Here is a 21,611-nt window from a genome sequence, read left to right as displayed (position 1 = left end):
TAAAGTAATGTCTGATTTTTTAAGAATGAATGGCCGGAAGAACTGTATATTTTCAGAGGCAAGAGAGAAAATATTGCGAGCACTATTGTGTCCCCCTGTGTCCAAATTTAATGGCTGTTTCAGTTTCTAAGAAAGCAGTATCATGTGTACGAAGTACAATGAAACTCTACTTGCCTACTTTCATAAGCAACGTTATTTTTCAATATGGTTCCGGTATTTTTAAACCCTGGTTATAAAATTCGCCAAGAGCGTGGGGTTTATGCTTCGCGACAACATTTATATTGTTAAACAAACCTTAGCAAGCTTTGCAATTTTAATGACCGCTCCTTTCCAGGATTATCTGGTATATGTTTAACATTAAAGTTTAGCGCTGCTACTTTAGCATGAGCTCTGCATGCTTGTGCCCTTCCAGCCATTCTTCATCATTTTCATCCTTGCTGTTTAAATCACTCACGAATAAACATGTTTGTGGGATATAGCTTTAGTTTGAACTATTTTTTCTTTATAAAATAATGCGATACTTATTGCAGAAATTGATATTTTCCAGTGTCGTGCAGCCTAATTACGAAATACTAACTACTTTGAGATCTAACAACACACAATGCAACATTCACTCATGGATAGCAAATTGATATGTGGCAGAGCGAAGTATGATGTGGATCAGTGCTTAGAATGTAGAGAATATTGCCGCAGTATTTAAAAATTAACAACTTGATCACTGTGGAGGCTGCGAGTGTACATCATTTCATCTCACAACTTCATACAAAACAAGTGAGACTGGAAAGGAAGGAGCCGACCAAGATGTTTTTCTCACACTGCCCCCTGGTGGACATGACCTTTAATCCTCCAGATAGAGGTAAACTACGTGCGCAAGTACAGTCAGTACACTGGTTGCGTTGTGCTCAGGTCAGGTCAGGACAGGTTGGGGAGCAAGCACATTGTCACACCGACCACATGGTGAAACTCCTCGGGGTCCTGGTTGACGACCCCCAAGACAGACACACGGTCCAGTCCCACCCTCCGGAAGTGACCATCCATCTGCCGCCAGGCATTACGTGGGCGTCCCCTCGGCCTGGTCCAGTCCCTCAGGTCCTTAGCAATGAGGATCCTCACGTCGCCAGACATGAAGCATATCACGGCCCTGAGATGATGTCGTCTCAAACTGGTCGCACGTTGAATGTGTTTTCAGTATCATAACTGAGTTCGGTATAACAGAGCTGACAGACAGTCTTGAGTTTATCAACTCTCTCTCCAGTGTTGGTGTAATCTATTGGGAGACCAGAATATTACCAAATCGTCGATTTACGAATGACTGTAACCAGGATTAGCCATAACAGACTCACAGACACAATTATCATCATGTTTTCCGTGTTGGACATCTATGTTTTAATTTAGGTTCAGTACAAGTCAAGAAATTTGTTTAGTATTTGTAAATGTAAAGCACTTTGAGACAATTTAATGTTGTGAAAATGTGCTACACAAATAAAATTGAAACTGAACTGAAACTGAATTGAATTTCATTGTGCGTACAGAACCCAAGTGTGTACCGACATACCAAGGATTCCTCCTGGGAGGAGACCTACACTCACCACTCTGTTTGAAATAACGCAGCTTAGCACCTACTTCATCAGTTTTTTTCATTTTTAAACTTGAATTACAGGAATTTAACCCCACTTTCCCCCTAAATGATTAAACAATGAATAATGATACCGGTTCCCCATTACGGTTAGTTTGCCCCCCAGAATCAGCTTTACACCATGTGTTACGTCAGACTTAACAAGCGGATTGAAAGTCCGGATAGCATTTAGTGAAAGTTGCCGTTTAGTTCAAATTTATAGCGTTCATTGAATCGTAATGATCAGATTATTTTTATGGCACTGAGTGAGCTTCAGTCAGTGCTGAAGGTGTGCAAGTCAGGACTCTGCACCTCTAATTGGAAGGTTGCTGGCTCAAATCATGTAGCTGGCAAAGTAAATTCACCATTGGGATCTTGAGAAAGAGCCCTTAAATCCAACCGGTCAAGGGGCTGGCTGACCCTGCGTTCTCATTTGTATGTCGCTTTGGATAAAAGTGTTTGCAAAACGAATGCAATATAATGGCTAACCATAAGGTTTTCCTATTTTAAAGGTATGACACTACTGTGTTAATAATAATACATTCAATTTCACTCAGGACACCAGATGGGAGCAGTGAATAGCTGCTGCTATTTCAGAAGAAACTGAAAACCATCTTCTCAGCTGAGAGCTTCCCTTCAGAAGCACGTATGAAAAGCTCAGGACAATAGGAGCTGCTTCAGCCTGGGGAGGGGGTGTCATCAAATTAGAGCACTCCTTTGAATCTCTTCAGTCTTCCGGGTCTTAAGCGTCACTGAGAAGGAAGGAAACCAAGTCAGAGCAGCCTTTTGGATCAGAGCCCTTCTGGAAGCTTCTGTCATGTGGAGGTCATCACCGGGAAGGAAAAGGACAGAATATTTTTTTTTTATGAGATATTTTTCTGGTCTGCATAATTTTCGGAATACATTGTGATACCTTTGCTAGGTGTAAAAGCAAGCTGCCGTTGGAGAGATTGTTATGGTTGTACCAGACAAAGGGAACAATTAGTGTGAAATGACATTTTACATCAGTCTGTCACCAGGGTGCTGCCTGATTATCAGTGTATACTTTTCTCAAAAGACATTAAATGCAATTCTGCATGTTATATGGTTCAGGCAGAGGCAGACTGCAAACTGGGTAGTCTCATAGTCAAGGCCTTTGCCTGGAATCCTGAAGGTTGCGTTAAATCCAAAAAATCTCCAATATAGGTATAAAATGGAAAAAAAAGTTACTGCAGAAGGGATGGAGAAAATGTATACATTTATCCAACCTTTTGAAATATATTTGTGGGACAGTGTCACAAAGCACTTCTGTCGTAAGATGGAGTGGCTCAGCGGCCCAGTGGATAGCACTGATGACACCCCCAAGGTTGGGGGTGAAATTTGTGTGATCTGCCCGTGTTGTGTGGGTTTCCTGCAAGGACTTCAGTTTCCTGGAAGAGACACATGGATTTAGGTGACTGTAAACCAACCTTAGTACTGTATGTGTGTGTGTGTGTGTGTGTGTGTGTGTGGGTTTGCATGAATGAGCGGTCCCCATAAGGATATGTTTACCCTACAAGTGCGTGTTTGTGTGTGTGTGTTTGTGGGAGGGGGGGATTTGCACAGATCACATTTGGGGAGCAAAATGTCCCCAAAGTGTGGTAAAACCTGAATCTTCCTTCCTTTTCGGGACATTTTTCAGGTCGCCATTTAGAAAACTTCAATTTTGTAAAAATATGTGAATCAAAAAAGTAAAAATGTCAGTGGTCTTGTATTTGTTTGGTTACTTAAGCTTAAGGGGTTAAGGGTGTCACGACTGGAATTAGGGTTTTTACAATAGAAATGAATGCAAGGTTCCCATTTAGATAGGTACGCCAACTTGTGTGTGTGTGTGTGTGTGTGTGTGTGTGTAAGAGAGAGAGAGAGGCAGACAGAGAAAGAGAGAGAGATTGTGTATGTGCCATGTGATGGACTGGCATCCTGTCCAGGGTGAACCACTGCCTTGCAATTTTGTCCTCGTGGCCTTGAGGAGCAGTAAACTCTAACTATTAAGCTAAACACACTCTGAGTCACCTGAACAGTATGTCTTAGTGTCATTGTAGACCATGAAGACTCCGCTTCCAGAGTCTGGGTGGGAATAGATTCTTATCCAGGCCCTGTTATGTGTAACTATGAAGCAAATAAGATTCTTTCCAAATGGTCCAGCAGAGAATGACTTCATGGGAAGTCTGTCATAGATACTGTAGATATGCATTGAGTAGTTGTACTCCGCCAAGCAGGTTAGAGCAGAGGGTGTAATGTGACAGCATGCCACATGCGAAGGCAGGGTCTCACGTTGCCCTCGCTTGCTCTCTCCGTTCCTCTTGGCCAGCGCCCAAGGGCAGCGATGGCCGCTTCCTGAGGCTCAGTGAGCGGAGCGGAGGGCAGCTGAAGTTTCAGGTCACAGTCTCCACATTGATTTTCTTGTCACAATAACAAATGTTGTCTTTTTGGCTCACGGCCGGCCTACCCTTAAGCGATTAAGGACACTCGTCTTTAGTTGTTAGAGGACTGGTGGAGTAACTTTTGGAGAAATGAGGACTGACTTTGAGTGGTTTGATTTCGGATGTCTTTGGTATTAAGAATGCAGTTGTTTATGTGCATTTTACGCTCGCAGTTTCGGCTCAGACCCCATGATTTCTGGTCATTTGTTTATGGGCAAATTAAATTAATTTCTTTTGGGTCTAACACATAGCCATATTAATGTTTTAAGTATTTTCTGGGATTTTAAAACATGATTGTGCTTTGTCATATGACAATATTAATCCTAGAATGACCATTTATATTCTTAATTGGAGATAACTTGTCATCTGGTTAGTACATTTTTTGTCATCTTTTACAGTGTCTTGGTGCCCTACATTCAGTAATTGCTATTCCACTTTGAGAATACAGAACAATTATGGAGAAGGATGGGGGGAGATTCCTCTGCGATGTTAGAAAAGGAGAAGAAACAAGTCAAGGTCAAAAGTACGAGGGCAGAAATAATACTACCACCACCCAACAAGCTCGTTCACATTCTGCCAACAAAAAGGCCTCAACGCTTTGTTGAAATCAGAGAATGTAAATAAAAAGGCAGGTGTTCTGAGCGGGAAATGGCGTGACTGTTTAAAGATTATCATTTTAAGTGTAAGACATGAATGTGACTGTTATGAAGAGCAGTCTGTGTTTTACCTGTATGGATTCTTCTTCAGCGGATGGCCCTTGCTTGGACAAAGACTCCATTTGCATCCCTGTCATTACAAGCTCTGCTGGCTTAGGGTGAGCTTTCTTGCTGCCGGATTTCAGTACCATCTGCCGGTCTTGACAGCTTCATGGAATAAGATTTTGGATTGATCTGGTGAATGATGGAAGATGCAGGTGAACTATCCACTAGGCCTTGGTGCTGTCATTCAGGTGGTGGTTTTATGTGTGATTCTCCTGTCTTCCCAACACCCTAGAAAGTGTTAACTTGAAATATTTCCATGGGGATAATGCAGTTTTTGCAGCTTTACTACTTTAACTTGACAAAAACTGACAATATCTACCTATTGTTTATCAAGTCTTTCAGAAGTAAGAGCTGATCCCAAATTCTCTTTGAGGAAACCATGCTGTGTGCAGTGGAATAAGCCATAAATATGTAACTCTGTATCTTTAAACTTAAAGAAATATGAAATTCATTCCAGCTAAAGCACCAAGCACATTTGAATATTTAAATTACAACATAGGTGCATTGTTGGTATATTTGTGCTGCTGATACCACAGCTCGTTGTGAGGCAGGTGAACAGTGGCCTTACCTCAGATATTGTGTTTGGTATGTGAACTGTGTTCACTGGTGCATTTTTATACCAATTCTGGAGCTCTTTACCAGTTTGTTATCTGTCCTCTTTTAAATTCAGATTGCAGTAGGTAACCAGGCAACAGCAGATAAGCAAAAACCTTATCTGGGTACGAAGGGGGAAAATATCATTTGTACCTAAGAATTAAATGGAGGATACCATCTGAAATTAGAAATTAATTTTCTCCTCAATTTTTACTTGAGTTTAGCTAATTGATTTGCTAATGGAAGCCAATCAAGGTTTTGAGTTAATGCATTTTTGTAAAATGCTTCCCAGCAATTCTAGAACAGTGACCCAGTGAAATAAAATATCACAATTTAAAACCTCTGATAATTGGTTTGCATGAGTCAATGATGTATTCCAGTTAGTAAAGTACTGTTGTTGGATGTATCTATAGTAGGGAATTCTGGGAAATCCAGAAGCATTTTCCCCCAAATAAACTACTACTCTTATTTATTCTTTCTGCTGATTTAAGCCATTTCCTCAGCTGCAGGTCGCTGGTGATTTGTCCTGTGTTGTACTTTATGACAGCAAGTTAGAGGCAGATTAACGGTAACCGGCATCAGGGACGTGGTTTGGTCTGTGTAAGACTTGTTGCCGTGGTGCAGGGACGGGGGAGGGGTGCATGCAGATGGGAGGAGGAGGGGCTATACTTAGGGACAGGAGTGCAGGGGGTGTGAAAAGAGCCACTGGGAAATGAAAGAACAAAAAACGTCGCTTTCTTGGTCAGCACACTGGAGAATAAACAATACAGGCCCACACTCTCCTGGTGTTATTCACCAATATGACTAATCTCACTCTTCTTTCTGTTTTTTAAAGCCTAATAAATCCATTGAAGTCTATACAAGTGTTGGAAATTCAGCCGTTTACTGAAAATAGTGGGTTATGGTGAACATGTCAGTACACATTAAGCACAGAGAAAAGCCACACAGAGCCAGACTTGATTTTGTGCACAGGGATCAAATCCGAGTAAAACCCACAGGACTGAAAAAGAAGACAAACAGCACTGTGCTTGTTTTCCAATTTTAAATAAAGAAAATGGTGGCGTTGCCTTTTATATCCCATGTAATTTTCTATATGGTGTTTTTAAGTAATTTTGTTGAAACTGATGGAGTCTGGTATGAATCCCTGTGTTTTTATTACATTATTGTAAAGTTTCAGCAGACAAGTATACAGAACAGAAAATTGTAAATTCTAAATCATTACTTGTCTATCCCATTCAACATTTTTAACAATTTATGAAATCCATCGGGGTCCAACTGTCCTGCCTTCTATACGTTATTTCCATCAGTTTGGATGAGTCAGTGTTCCATTTAGTATTCAAAGGTACAACAGCACAAGTCATTTATGGCTTTTTCTTAACTGCCAGTATGATTGAATATCCCCCATTACGTAGCAAGTCAGCACAGTGGCTAAGGGTAATTTCTCGAAGACATAGAGTAATTTAATGCGATGCATGTATTTCAGACTCTTTGGGGACAGATAACCTTCAGCTGTTATTGTTGGTGTCACAAAAAAATGAGCAAATAACACCTTAGCACTCGAAAATTGAAAAATCATGAGACGTAATTTTTGACATTTCACTGCCAGATTTTCAGTTGCTCAAAAAATGCGAAATGTCACAACTGATTGCCAGTTGGGAGCAAAAATAAATTACATATCCAAAGAATACATCAAATCTGAATAAATCAAAGCTGATGAATAAATAAAATAATGCAACAATTATTTGAATTAATGATTATAGTCAGGTGCACTCATATCCATTAGCGAAAGCATCCATTTTCCATAACCTCTTCATCTGGCACAGGGCTGATGTGAGTCTGGGACCTACCCGTAGAAGCAGAGGGTACAGGACAAGGGACACCCTTTGTGGAAGGCTGTTTGTCTAGCCAATGTGTTTTCCCTGATTGGTTGTAATATTTTAATTTATTTATTAGCCACACTACAATTATACATTTAATTTTATATACATGGACTATCAACCATTGAGGCCAGTCTGGAAGTCAAAGCTATTTAGGAACATTTAATGAATTGTGCAGTGACTAGGAAATCAATTCAACCATTGAAAATAAACAGTAATGAAAATTATAGACAAATACAGCAAATTATGCAAAAGGCTTTGATAATCCTGGTGTCAATTCGAAGAAGAAGAGGGTCTGTTAGTCTAAGGTGGAGACGTCCATCCCAGTCAGGACACAAACCAGCGATGGAGGTGGATGGAAGAGAGAGGGTGAAAACTTCAACTGCAGAAGTGTGGGTGTTCAGGAATAAGCCTGGTGGGATTTTCCATCAATGGAAAAAAGTTTTTTCAGCTGTCAGTGTTGGAAGAAATATTTGACCATTTTTCTTAGTTAAGTATCCCCAGTTTTGTCAAGCTGGGCCGAGATCATTGGTGGATCTGGCCGTACAACATTTCTCTAGATAAGTCCAGATTCTTCAAAATTCCTTTTCAGACAAGGCTTTTTACGTGCTGGATATGGGTTCCATGTTGCACCTATAGGCCAGATTTGTGCAGTATATTAACGCAAGAGGCAATTTTTCCAGTCACTGAACTCAGTGGGTCTTTCAGGTTTGCCGTTGGCTGCTCAGTGGTTTCTCTGACTAATGAGGCCACGAAGGTCTCCCCTTTGTTTTGGAGAAAGACCTGCCCTAAGCACATTACAGGTGCTACCATTCACTTCCTCATTAACTTCACTATGCTCTATTGGGTTCTTGGTCTCTTTGAAACCCTTTTGTACACCATGTGATGTGTGCTCTCCTGTAATGTGATGTTTTCAGAGCATCTCCAGCCCTCTGTTGTGGTTCTCTCTGCTTTGAATCCAGCAGGCAGCTGTGACACCTTTCAAGGACCAAGGCAGTGCAAGCTGAGGCCAGGTGATCTGCCCCCATTCAGCATCCTGTCTGATATCTGCAGGCAGCTGAAGGCACCCTGACCTTGCTAGAACTTTCAGGGCAAAGGGAGGTAAATATCATTCACATCTATGTCTGTGCAGGTGCTTGTTTGTCGAGTAATTCTTGCCTGACAATGAGAACTTGTCTTCTGGAAAGGTGTTACGAGTTTTTAGAGAAAATGTGACGCATTAATAAATCAAAATTTTGGACAAAACAGAAAGGTCCAGAGGGATGGACATTTCCAGGAGCTACGGTTTTTAGGGAGAGGCAATGTGTCCATCACGCTTTAAATATTTGCTTTGAGGAGTGCCTTTGTTCCCTGGTCTCCATTCACACATCCCAGTCAAACATAAGCAGCCCGCCACAAAGCACAAAGACATCGGCAGGTGCCATGACAGACAGAATCAATTTAGCCTAAATAAATAGAGTGTCCAGGGTCAATTATTCCTCTTCCCTCTGTCCTCCCGGGAGAAACTCTCATGTCTCTCATGTTCAATAAAGCAATTTGTACAGAGACGGAAGTGTACAAATGAACTATCATGCAGGTGCTCGTCTTTCACCATTTTCTTAATTGCAGACTGTATTTATGAATGCGAAGGAGTTACATAATTGGAGACGCAGGTAATGGGGGGGGGGGGGAGGTGGTTGAAACTGTCAGTTACGTGATCTGAGTAAACAGGTCCATCACTAGATTGTAATAAACAATGCTCTACATTGTTGTGAAAACATATGCAGCCATTACAGGGGGGAGGGGTGAAAATCAAGAAAAATTCCACATATGGGTGGATTTTAAATTATATTTCTCCCTGAGGGAAACTGTTTCATTGTGTCTTGTTTTGGGGGAAGGATGACAGCTACACGCCTTTACAGCTGGAGTTCCTGCCCTCTAGGCAACTTAGATCAGCAGCGCTCCAGTTCACAATGCAGCCAGCATCTCCCAAGTGCTGCATCTGCACTGATCCAGAATCAGCACAATACTCCTGTCTCCCCTCCCCAGGAATCCCATAAGCTGCACAGCTGACACAATGAGCAGGTTGGGGGGAGGGGGTGGAGTATTGCAAAATCAACTCACTACGAATCCCAGCTCAAGGTCAGGGAGAGACATGATCAATTTAATATTCCTGTGATGGTTTTTGCTTAATAAGCTTTGGCCCCTGCTTAATTGGATCACGTTGGCAATAATCATTATTTGTCGGGAGGGGATAAGGCGCATTGATTTCAGATACTGTCCCAAAATGCCTGGGATGCTGGCAGGATGCAGTACTGCATGCATGATTCCCTCCAGCTGCAGGAAGCCACACACATACTGATGATGTCACAGCAGATTTATGGTCATGTGACTCGTGAGCTGTCGCCTGTTTAAAGAAAAACAGCTGGTCTTTACCTGCTGCATAATATTAAATGATACTTGCCTTTCACAGTCTGGTGGTTCTGTCTGGATTGTCGTGGAGATGAGCTGTGAAATTTTATCCTCTGATGCCAGCAGGAGACAAATCTGTGGTAATTTCTGTTGGAAGAGTTATGCCCTCTGAAATTCAATATTAGCCCTACCCATTCCCAGTCCGAAAGAGCCATGAAAAGGAAAATCCCATCCCAGAAAAATTCCACATCCTTATATAACACAGATCTATTTGACATCTGCGCAAGTCTTACAAACCCAATTTCCCATGAATCCATGGGACTATGAAAACTGCTGAGGTGACTTTGAGGGATAGTGTGAGATTACCTGCATACCTGCAGTGATTCAGAAACAGGGAGATTAAACATGAGAGAGCCCATCTTTCAGTCAGAATGTTACTGCACATTGAATCCATATGTTATTCCCTTGACAATTACTGATTATCCAATTAGGATCAGACGGCTACCGGAGCCCATCCCTGAAGCTCAGCAAGCAGGATTGACTACATCCTGGACATGAAGCTGGTCACCATCACATAAGTCACCCAGAATTGCTGTCGACTGAGAGTGTTAGGTGTCTTCCCAGCTGTGAGCACGGAATGCCTGCGCTGACAGTGCGAGAGCCTGTTCTAAGGGGAGGCGTCTCTCCCATATTTCAGCACATGTGGATTGCGGGAGCTCTACAGCCGGAGTCGTAATTAGGCTTCTCCACATCCGCTCTGCAGCGTTTCCTCGGAGACACCCCGTCGTGTCTTTGAAGGCCATCTCTCCTCTGTCATTTCCTGTCATGCCCCAGAGCTCACCTGTGCTCACCTACTCAGGCGCAGTTTAACTGACGCGGAAAGATGAAGATTTTGAACCAAAAATCTACTGGATAATGTACATTGCTCATTTCCCAGACTGTTAGATAATGCAGTAATCTCACATTCTCGTATTATCTCTGTGCTCCCAAAGCACAGATGACTCAGCACATCTGTTTGATTTTGTAGTTTGAAAGTCTTGTGAATTTTTGCTTTATCTTGATTAACTGTGACTAATTAAGCAGAATGGTTAAGTGTAGAATCCGCCCTTCTTTTTCGCAATCTGGCTTTTGATATTAGTTGACTTCACAGCTTGTCACTCATGGGAACGAAATTATTTTTTAGCTGTTGATGTGCTATTATAGATCTGATGTCTTTTCCTTTATTTCGGGATGAGAGAGGAGGCTCATTGCTATCCCATACTCAACAACCCCTCCGTAGTAGGCCGCTTCCTGTTTTTGCCCATGGAGCAGCTGATTGGATCCCATAACAGCATGTCTGCAGATTGAATTGTGGCACTGGGATGCAATTCCGAAACTGCAAATGGGAACAGAACATTTTATCAGCGTAGCACAGAGTCACTGCCTGCTACAAGCTGGCATCCCAGTGAAAGGGTTGCAGTGAAACACGCAAGCCGCTTGCAAGACAAATCCTTTACTCTGGATCGCGGCCTCTTGATTGATTGAGGATGCAAGTCGGAGACAGAGATAATTCAGATTACGAAGTCGCTGTAAATTCACTGATGGCAAACCCCCTGCCTGCCTGCCTGACACACTGCATGCACGCATCCATCAAAATATGCAAATGTCTCAGAAGGTCAGAGGTGCCTGTGGGATTGCTGAGGCCGGGCTGCATGTGTAGCATCTGCCAAGACAAGAGAAACTGGGATTTCGTACCATCAGCAAGACACTCTCAGTGATGAAGAACAGCGACCCTCTGTCAGATGTCCTTTAATCTTCAAACTCACTAAACTCATAAAAAGACTGCATTACCATTTTACTTTTTTAATCTCATAGAGGTTGCTCCCTACATAGGCTTCCCATGTTAGATTTAAATGCCCCCATTCTGCAAATTCACAGCTATCCCTCTGGGCAGCAATGCTGGATTGGGACCGAGCAGCCCCCCCCTCCCCCCCCCCCAGTCCTCCACCTTCCACTCATCCCTGGCTCCTCTGTGATGCAATGAGCTCCCAGCCCTCGAATTCGCTTCCCATCTCAGGACGCAAATTGAAGACACATCTCTTCAGAAACACTGCTGGTCTTCCTGAACCCAGACCTGCCTTTCAGCTTCCACAGGCGCCTCACGGCACAGGAATCACTGGTGCTTATCCTGAATTATCCCGAATCACGCCTCTAGTTTCAAATGTCACCAACTTGGAAAAGCCCTCAGTACTCTTGTACATGTGTAATGGTATTGCATGCGATTCTATTTTCTCTGTGCTGTCTATACTTATTGTTCATATCCATTAGCTTCCACATCTCACTTTAAGGAAACTAATTCTGTTAATTTATGTTACAGTCCTTTGTGTTTAGTTCAATTGTTGCACTTTTTCCGACACTGATTAAAAATAAACACGTGAAAAATTCTAGTTTTAGATGTTAGTAGCTTTTTTGTAATTATGTCTAGTTCTTAAACCGTTGTAGACAAAGCCATTGTTAAGATCTCGTTTCATTTTAATTATCTCCAAATTCTCATATTGAGTGATAATGTCTGCGCAGATAATTATCTAATTGTATTCAGACATGAAAAGGAAGGTAATCCTTCTTGGATTCTGAAAAGATCTTTTGCTTAATTTCACATAATTGGCTATCTCCGTGTAAAATGCTGGAAAAGGCCTGCATACCCAGCTTTGCAGGCAAAAAGACTCGTTGCCACCAATAAGCCCCTAGTTTGCTGTCCAGTTTCCCCACTAGTGTGATGAGCTCGCTGCTAAGAGGGTTTCTCTCTGCATGCAACCCTGACGGTACATCAATGCTTAAATAAATACATTTAACCTGCTCTGATGTGGAGTTCTGACGTATTGTTACATCTCCGTTGCATCATTACCTAATCCATTAAACCCGGCCATTATCATTTGTAATTAATGCCGCTCATATTGTGAGGAACAGCAGAGCACTGAGGTACTTTCCAAGCGAGCCCAGTGTGCTTAGTCCTTGTACAGAAACAGCAGGTGGTCAGTCATGAGGCTTTGAATGGACTCCGGGATGAGTGTCATGGAGGTTAAGGAGGCGTGCGAGTGATGGAGAGGGAGGAGGCCCTAATTTAGCTGGAAAAGAGACAGAGATACAGAGCTGAAACCTGCATGTTCGCATTCGAATCTTCAGGCAAGCTGGTAGATATGAGTGCAATGAAAGGGAATAAATCCTGTGTGCGGACTGGTTCTGTTTCAGAAAAGGGATGAAATTTGTGTTTGCAGCCCGTTAATGGCAATTAAACGGGGCTCCGTGTCATCACCAGAACCACAGCTGTGCGCCTGTGTACTTCCGCAGGGGCGATAGGACATGCCAGCCGTTCTGTGCGTCTCACACGTATCTCGCCACCTTCTGGCCAAGCCCGAGCGCTCCGCCTGCCTGCCTGCCAAACGCGTGATGCCTACCGCAGCTCCTAGCCGGTAAAATACGCACAGCTAATCAGGGAGGCTGGAGTCGGCTCGCTCCGCCCGCAGAACCATTAGCCCTCTGGATGAGAGTGGGATTAAAAAAATCACTGAGCTCGATTTTAAAGTGCTTTTCACATTTAGCTTGTGGTGGCAACAGCATCCATGGAAAATTCATGAAAACATTTACAGTATTCATGATCAGATATTAAAATTGCCGAAATTATTCATCAATGCATATTAAAACTGATTCATGGGCATATATAAATGCATAATTATGAGTGTGTATACATATAATGTGGCAAGATCTTACTGAGATATGTAATTTAAACCAGCCCTCATTTTTTGATATTGTGAAATTTCTTATTCCTTAGCCTGATTTTAAGATAAGACTATAGCTCATAACCTTCTGTTCATGTAGGATAAGAACAGCTCATATTATCAGCGCTTGAGGTTGATGGAAAGTGACCAGCGGTTTGACAGGAATCCTGACGCACTGGACTGATCTGATGCTCTGAGATAGAATCGGGTTTGGGAGCCGTGGGCAGGTTGGTGCAGAGACAGGACAGGGAGCGGAGCTTACTCAGTGGGGGGGGGGGAAGGGGGGCATTGTGTCCCACTCACACTCTGGCCACTCCTCACAATCAGGACACTCCTCCTCCTCCTTTTATTATGCTGATATTGCTAGCAGGGTGTGCCTTTGTGACACGAGTGGGGGAGCATGACAGTGAGAGAGTGAAAGAGAGAGAGAGAGAGAGAGAGATGGGGGGAGGGTGACTCCTTAGATCCAGCCCTGCTTCCGACGTCACTGCCTGGAAGAGACAAAACAAGCCATCTCCAGCCGGCCTCCCACTCGCACACGCCTGCACCTACCAGCGTGTAGGGCACGCCAGCCAAGAGCCTCACGCACACGCCGCTCACATTCCCCCCGGAGCCTGTTCGCTCTGTCCAGCAGGGTCTCCCTCTCTGCGCTCACCTGGCCGGCAGGAGGGGGGTGGAGGAGGAAGGGGAGGACGGCGGCAAATCGCAAGGGAGGAGCGCAAATGGCAGCTGACAATATGGGAAGAGCAGGCGTGTGAGAGCCACACCTGTCCGCGCTGAAGAGCTTTTCAGGACCCGGACAGCTCCCCGGCACGAGAGTGCGCGTGCGTGCGTGTGCGCGCGCGTGTGTGCGGCAGCAGTTTGCAGAAGAAAGGAGAAGCCGTGGGGGAGCCGAGCGGAGCCCCCGCCATGGCCGGCGTGCAGCAGGGCGAGAAACTGCTCTTTGAAAAGTTCTGGAGAGGTACCTTCAAAGCCGTGGCCAGCCCGAGACCCGAGAGCATCATCGTCACCAGCATCACGGCGTGCCGGAGGCCAGTGACACAGTGAGTTTGTCTCGCATGCCGCCCCCCACTCCGTGCGTCTCGCCCCCGGGTCCCACCACCGTCCCACAGCCCTGACGCCCCGTCTCCACAGACAGGCCAAACGCGAGCGAAGCTGGACGACACGTAGCTTCCTCCTGTTCACACTCAGCCGTTCATTGGTTTGCTTTCTCTCTTCACGACTGACAAACATCATGTAGATTGCAGCCCAGCGACCTGTAAGAGTGCATGCGTGACCATGGTCTGCCTCTTTCCTACAATTTGTATCTTTTCCTTTAGTTTTTAAACAGATGCTTCTTAACGAGATACTTTTCACTTCTGGTACTTTTGCACTTTCATATACACATATTTTCCGGGTGCATCTCTGCTTAAGTACTGCGCGTAAAAACGGCAGATGTCGCCTCGACTGCAAGCAGATTAGATGAATGAAAAAACAGACCGCAGCTGAGAGACTGGCCGTGAGGGAGCCGGGTGAAGCACTGGGGGGAGTCACGGCTTCCCGAATCACCCCTGCAGCTCCCCGGCCCGCTGCTGTCAGCTCAGAAGTCGCCTTACGCCTGTTGCTGTCAGTGTGCTAGCGCTATGACCTGCCTGTCTGTGCTCCCTTTCTGTTTCCCAGCTGCTCATTGCTCACCTCTGCGCCTTATCGGGGCTCTTACTGCATTTGCGATGGATGGCGAATCCCAGCTATATCTTCCTGCGTTCGGGTCTCCGGCAGGTGGTTTTACAGGTATCGGTAAATGGCTACAAACTCATAGATACGGCTTAAACTCGCACAGCGAAAAACACTCAAACCATAGCACTCTTTTTTGATAAGGGAGTCAGAATCAGACCCCCTACGCATCGTCAAAAAAAAGACACTGTATCTGGAAGATACTACCAAGGTTGTGTTTTTCTGACAATCGTGATAAAAATGAGCAAATCGATTTAAAATGTACATCAAATGAAATAGTTCAGTTCAGCAGGACTGTAGCGGGGTTAAGGTTGAAAAACTATGTGAAACAAATTTCAATGCCTGAGAAATGGTCTAATTACGGAAAGGGCTTTGCGCATAGAAACCTGTATCAGTAAATAAGTAAATGGAAAGAAAGAAGAAATCCACTATTTTCATAGTGCAGTGAATTAGCAGCTCTGACTGTTAGGATTTTTTTTAACGGACTTGTTTTCAAAATGTCCCAGAGAAATATTTCTTCGCCGTATTCAGCATATTTCATACGCTGTTCTGCCTCGAGGGACGTGATGACATTGACGGGGGCACGAAGTACACAGGAGCCACAGTGCGTTTGCTGGGCACCCGCGCAATCCACTAGGCATCCGCCAGCAAGGGGAAGGGGACAGGCTGCCCCCCCCGTGGACGTGATAGGCAGCGGCAGACAAAACAGGGACAAAGAGCCCCCCCGCTGCCTGTCCCCGCGTCTGTGTGCAGTGTCACTGCTCAACCAATAACGCCACCACAGCGACGTAAAATCCGCTGGGACTGTAAGGAGCAGCTCTGTAAGAGACTCCTTATTGTCGCCCCCCCTGGCTTCGTAGGAGCCTTCTGCCCACAGCAGGGTAATTAGAGACACCCCCCCCCCCACCACCCCTACATCCCCCTGTCCGTGAGTAAAGAGAATAAGGGCGAGTCCTGCTGCTGGAGGGCCTCAATGCAGACTATTATATACCCTGCAAGCTGTTCCCTTCCACAGCGTGCCTCATTAAAAATGCTGGCGGTTTTTGGGGGTGGGGGGTGTAGTGGGGGCAGGGGGATTTGAACAGAAATGAAGCAGATGGTAAGCAGAGAAGTGAGGTCTGGAGGGGGGTGGGGGGGGGGGCTTGTATGTGTGGAAAGGGGCATGGTAGAGGATGTATGGAAAGGCGGGGGGGGGGCTCCTGAACGTGGCCGTAGCCCAGCAGATGCTGCCTAACAAGGAGGAGAGTAAAAGGATTAGGGCCATAGCATCAAAGGCAGCCCAGATTACACACTCACAGAGATGGATACCGTGCATGGAAGTAGGTCACCCGTGTCTGCCTGTTGTAGAGGAGGAGAAGCTTGCTGGCGGCCTCGGGACCGATAAGAGGCTGGCGGCCTCGGGACCGATCAGAGGCTGGCGGCCTCGGGACCGATCAGAGGCTGGCGGCCTCGGGACCGATCAGAGGCTGGCGGCCTCCGGACCGATAAGAGGCTGGCGGCCTCGGGACCGATCAGAGACTGGCGGCCTCGGGACCGATAAGAGGCTGGCGACCTCGGGACCGATCAGAGTCGATTTGATGCGTTTCTGTGATTTGGTGTATGATGTCCTGTTTCACACACAGCGACCTGGGTCAGTCCCATCAGTCCCAAGATCTAGGCGTGCTCTTTGGTTTATTTCTTCCCTAACACGCCCTGGATCAGTCCTAGTTTGATTCTGTGTTTTCTTACGCCAAAATGCCTCTTTATTTTCTCCATTTGGGTTGCTCCCTTACCAGACTATGAGCTTCTCATAATCCTGAAGCCTTCTGATGTGTATTCGGGGAGGCATGTCATCCCACGTCACACTTCACTGCTGTGAGTACCCGACGAGCACCTGACCTCTGCCCCTGGAGCATCACTGGCCACAGAGGACAAAAAACCCCAACCCATTTTTAATCAATCGTTGCCGCTGTGTTGTTGACAACCACAACTGATTGCTTACTTTCAGAATGTTTTTTTACCCGGATCACAAAGACAGTCCACCTGACCGCACATTGCATGCTGTCTGGTAACACAGCTGTTTAAATAAAAGCGATAAGATGAACGCCCTTCATTCCTAATTTATTTGCTCCAGGTGATTCTGGTCCACCCACCACGCTCTTATAAAGCTGCAATATGAAAGCTGACACATGGTCGTTATATAAGGTATGAAAATATGTATTGGGGGAAAACAACATTTAGCCTTTTATTCTACACCCCGGCACTGCAATTATCTTTTCATCACCCGAATCAAGCAAGAATGCGTAATTTTACTTTGTATCTTTGTGAAAGCTATGAATTCATGTTTGTGAACATGAAGGACATCATTTGGCTGGCTCGACACCCTAACTGTGAACGCAAATGGAACTTTGCTGCAGGAGGCTGGCCACGCGAACCAGTGAGCTGAATGAGTGCTCCCGAGAGTTCTCCTGTAATGCCGGGGGGTGGGGTGGGGGGGGAGAGGCTGTTTGCGGCTGAGCTGTGCTCTGCTCTGCCCTTTAAAAGCCCCTTTCTTCTCACGATGCTTCGACAGAGTGTCCGCCACAGTGCCGTGAGGCTGATCTCATCCTGGCCCTGGGAGAGGGGGGCGGGGGGGTCCCACAGAATGGGCCGCATGCACCCCCTGGTGCCCTCACTGCACAGGTTCAGACGATACTGTGTACTGCTTTCGAAAAATCATCTTCTCTTAATTAGAGGCAAAAGTAGTTTTAGGTGTAACCACAGACGTTAGTTATGAATATTATCAAATATAATGCATCCAATACTTAATGAGCTATGTAGAATGTGGGCACATACAATCAGAGAATTATAAATTTAGTAAATCGATAAAGCTTTGTTGTTCTTTTTTAAGAAGTTAATCTTATCCAGAAAGAGGTCGCTGTGTGTGCGGGTTTTTGCTGCAACTAAAAAATTACGTAGGTTACTAATTAGAGGACTGATTGGCTGAAGAGTTTTTTCTATAATGTTAGTGCCCGGGGGGGATTGGGCTGTCTTGGACCCCCAGAGATTTTTTTTCTGCCTACTTCGGAGTTTATGGTCCCACTCCTCCACTGTCATCTAGCTTTCTTTCTTTCATTTATTTGTCCTCCCTCTTCCCTGCTTTTTGTACTATTCTGTCTTAATGATGTTGTGATGTATGCAACACACCCATGTAAAATGCTTTAGGGCGACTCTCTTGTGAAAGGCGCTATGTAAAAATAACTTGAACTGAATAGTTTTCACACCTGGGTTTGAACAGCTGACCAAAAGGTTACCCCAAAAACCTGCATACACACCGGCCCTTTGCAAATAAGATTGGCCACCCCTGCCTTACTGTTTTAGGTACCGTCCCTGTGTCTCGGGGTGTGGTGGTGAATGAGGGCTGCTCGGAGGAGTGTCATGTTGACGGTTCAGTGGGTTACTTGGCATCTAGCTGACAGTATGGTCATTGGTCACATTGGTTACCGCCCTTTGCCATTTTAGGCCGGGTGCATAAACAAAATAGATTAAGTTCTGGTGGTTGAATTAGTGCACAATTTAGTGTTCAATACAAGTATGTTAAAATTAAGAAGGAAGCCACCCATCCTCTAACCGCTCGCTCCTGGACAGTGTAACCTGGAGGCTATTGTAGATACACCCAGAATGGGATGTCAGTCCATCATAGAGCATGTACACACTCATAATCAACCACCATGCAAACGCCAGGCAGACAGATGGGGCAGGATCCAAAAACCCAGTGCTGGAGGTGTGATGTCTCTCTTTAGAAAGCCCCATGTCTTTTTGATAAATTTGTCTAGTGTAAAATATGTTGTGTTTGCCTATGTATGCAAGTCATGCTGAGAATCATAGAGTAATAAAGTAAATTTATTTGTCATCGTTATGACACGGTTACAAATGCAGAATACTAATCTAGGCTTTTTTGATCACCAGGCTTTTATAAAACAGACAGACACTAGTCGATGTGCTTATTCTTTTTCCTGAAATAAAGCAGAGTGTGGCATTGGTTAATACAAAGTAACGCGAATGACATTATGTTTCAAATGCCACCGTCAGGGCCATGTCATTTTCACCGAGTCCCTTAAAAGCCTCTGTGCTTTCACAGTATATCCTTAGCAGAGCAGCATGAAAGCCCTTATTAGTACTGCCATTTGTTTTTTCTTCTTTTGCTTTCCATCCCTGATGTTGATTGCTAATTAAGATCTTATCTCTGGGTTTGTTTCCGGTCGTTGATGTGAAATTGTTTCCTCGCTGATGCAAGTCTTTCTTCTGTGAACTTCTGAGAGTTGAAAATGTCTGGTTTTCGAGTGAACGCCCCACCAGTGGTTTCGGAGAGTGCCGCAAGGGCATGATGATGGATGACACCAGTGCATCTTGGGTGTCAGCAGTGCGATTCAAGTGGAAATGATGTCTACAAGCACTGGAACCAGTCCTCACCTGGGGTGTTTATAATCCTGGGCAGCGGTCCCATGATTCACCTTTGATGACAGGACACTTCAGAGAGCCGAAAAGATTCACATCACAGCTACATCTACTCTCTTGTGGTCTTAGCTGCAAATGTCAACATTAAGCAGCTCCAATTATGTCCTCTGATGCATTTTTAATTGGAATCTGATGCACAGTGAGCACTCTCTAATCTCCCCGCGTAATACAGTATGTCAGTGAATTCATTGGGAAGGCTATGCAGCAACACAATCCCTCCTGTGGAATCATTGTTCTGATGTCAGAGGTGGCTTGGGTCACTTGCTGGACCATCTTCTTCTTAAAAGTGAAGGTGGCACAGAGAGCTCGAGGAGGGAGATATGGGAGGGGACTTTTAATGTGAAATGGAAGACAGGGAGTGCCTTCCAGAGAGGGTGGTAGGGTTTCAGTTACTCCAAGTGAAACAGGTCTTCTAGAGCAGATGTATTCTTTTCTCTTTCTTTCCACATAAAGGATCAGCAACTGAATGAGAAGGCAACGCCCGGGCACTCTGCACCTTCCCAGACCTTTAACCTCTCAATGAGTTCTCGCTTTTTCTTTACCCCCAACTCCAGACTAACATTTCCAGATCTTTGTTATTTCCTAGAGGAAACACTGCCCAGATGTATTCCAGGTTATCAAAGAAATTGTTGATCCCCTATTGTCTGCATAATATCAGCTTCATTGAGAAACACAAACTTACACCATTATCATGTAGCCCCCTTATATTTATACAGTAGAATTTATTTATTTGTGCGATCCCATTTGTTCGATCCCATTTGTGATATTCCATTTGTGCTATCCCAATATGTGATCCCATACATGCTATCCCATTTGTTCGATCCCATTCGTGCTACCCTATTCCTGCTATCCCATTTGTGCTACCCCATTTGTGCTATTCCATTCATGCTATCCCATTTCGTGCAATACCACTTGTGCTATCCCATTTGTGCTATCCCATTTGTGCAATCGCATTTGTACGATTCGTTTGTGCAATCCCATTCATGCTATCCTGTTTGTGCTATCTGCAGGCTATTAAAACAAGTCATTTGTACCTTCTTTGATTATGAACAAAGTACAGCATATGTAACCAGTTCAATAAAAAACTAAGGTAGTAATTTGAAGTGTGGGGATATTATTCTGCTTTGAGTGCAGTTAGATTAAGCTCAAATGGAAAAGCCGTGGATGACTGGAGGGAAAATCACAGCAGATTTCGACCTGGTTTGAGAATCAATGTCTTTAATGTCAACCTTATAGACTACCAAAGGCTTCAGGAGAATAATGCGATGAGGCCCAAAACAAAGCCTTCTCAGGGATGAAATCCTGCATTTAGATGAACCTAATGCTTCTTGGCACATCATCAGGGCTTTTGTCTGAGCTGTGTCCTCTATCGCTGTCCCCTGGAGACCAAAACAAAACATTGTCTTGTAGAAAGGGACACCAGCAGCCACTGTTAATTAAAAAAACTGAACGTCTGAGGATGAAAGGCATTCCACAAAAACTTTAACAATTAAAAAAAAAAAAGAGAAAACAGGAGATGAAATAGTTTTCCTTCCTGTAATGATAATTGTGTTGGAGGTAACTAATCTTTCTGATGGGGCCATGGTATCGCCGTCTCTGCGCAGCCCTTCGTCTTTAAGCCCTTGGAGTAAATAGGACTCTTTGCAGGGGGGTGACACCCAAATCCTGGAAGACTGCTACCCAGGATGCTTGAAACTGAAAAGGTGTATGCAAATGAGGAAGTATACAAATGAGGCAACAAGCATACAAATTAAACTGAAGCCACTTGCTGCATGGGAGAATGGGGAATGGGCTTCATTTAGGGGTTTTAATGGAGCTGGTCTTCAGAAAACAGAGAGGAACAACAGGAGCAAAAGGGCACAAGAACACAAAAAATGAAAGAAGGGCCTCAGGCTATGGGAAGCGTTAGAAAAAGGCCTTCAGCTGGCGGCTAAGTAGGAAGCTACTATACAAGCGCAGATTAGCTAATGGCTATTTCCCTGTACATA

The 21,611-nt window shown here is 44.6% G+C and overlaps 1 protein-coding gene and 1 long non-coding RNA gene across 2 annotated transcripts in view; one reads left to right on the top strand and one right to left on the bottom strand.

Annotated features, from left to right (window-relative positions):
• Positions 1-815: 815 nt before the first annotated feature.
• The window catches only part of LOC111844164 (uncharacterized), a 41,767-nt gene continuing 20,971 nt past the window's right edge, over positions 816-21,611 (bottom strand). Inside the window, exons 2-3 of the long non-coding RNA XR_002838323.2 lie at positions 4,784-4,946; positions 816-2,367 (exon numbers count right to left, since the gene is read on the bottom strand). This is a non-coding gene — a long non-coding RNA (uncharacterized lncRNA). The remainder of the gene's footprint in view (positions 2,368-4,783; positions 4,947-21,611) is intronic.
• The window catches only part of srrm4 (serine/arginine repetitive matrix 4), a 48,957-nt gene continuing 41,061 nt past the window's right edge, over positions 13,716-21,611 (top strand). Inside the window, exon 1 of the mRNA XM_023812381.2 lies at positions 13,716-14,477. Within this exon, the coding sequence (XP_023668149.1) occupies positions 14,344-14,477 (134 nt within the window). The 5' untranslated portion in view covers positions 13,716-14,343. The remainder of the gene's footprint in view (positions 14,478-21,611) is intronic.

This window comes from Paramormyrops kingsleyae, chromosome 2 (assembly GCF_048594095.1).
Source record: "Paramormyrops kingsleyae isolate MSU_618 chromosome 2, PKINGS_0.4, whole genome shotgun sequence".
Taxonomy (NCBI): Eukaryota; Metazoa; Chordata; class Actinopteri; order Osteoglossiformes; family Mormyridae; genus Paramormyrops; species Paramormyrops kingsleyae.
This window is presented reverse-complemented; position numbering and strand designations above follow the sequence as displayed.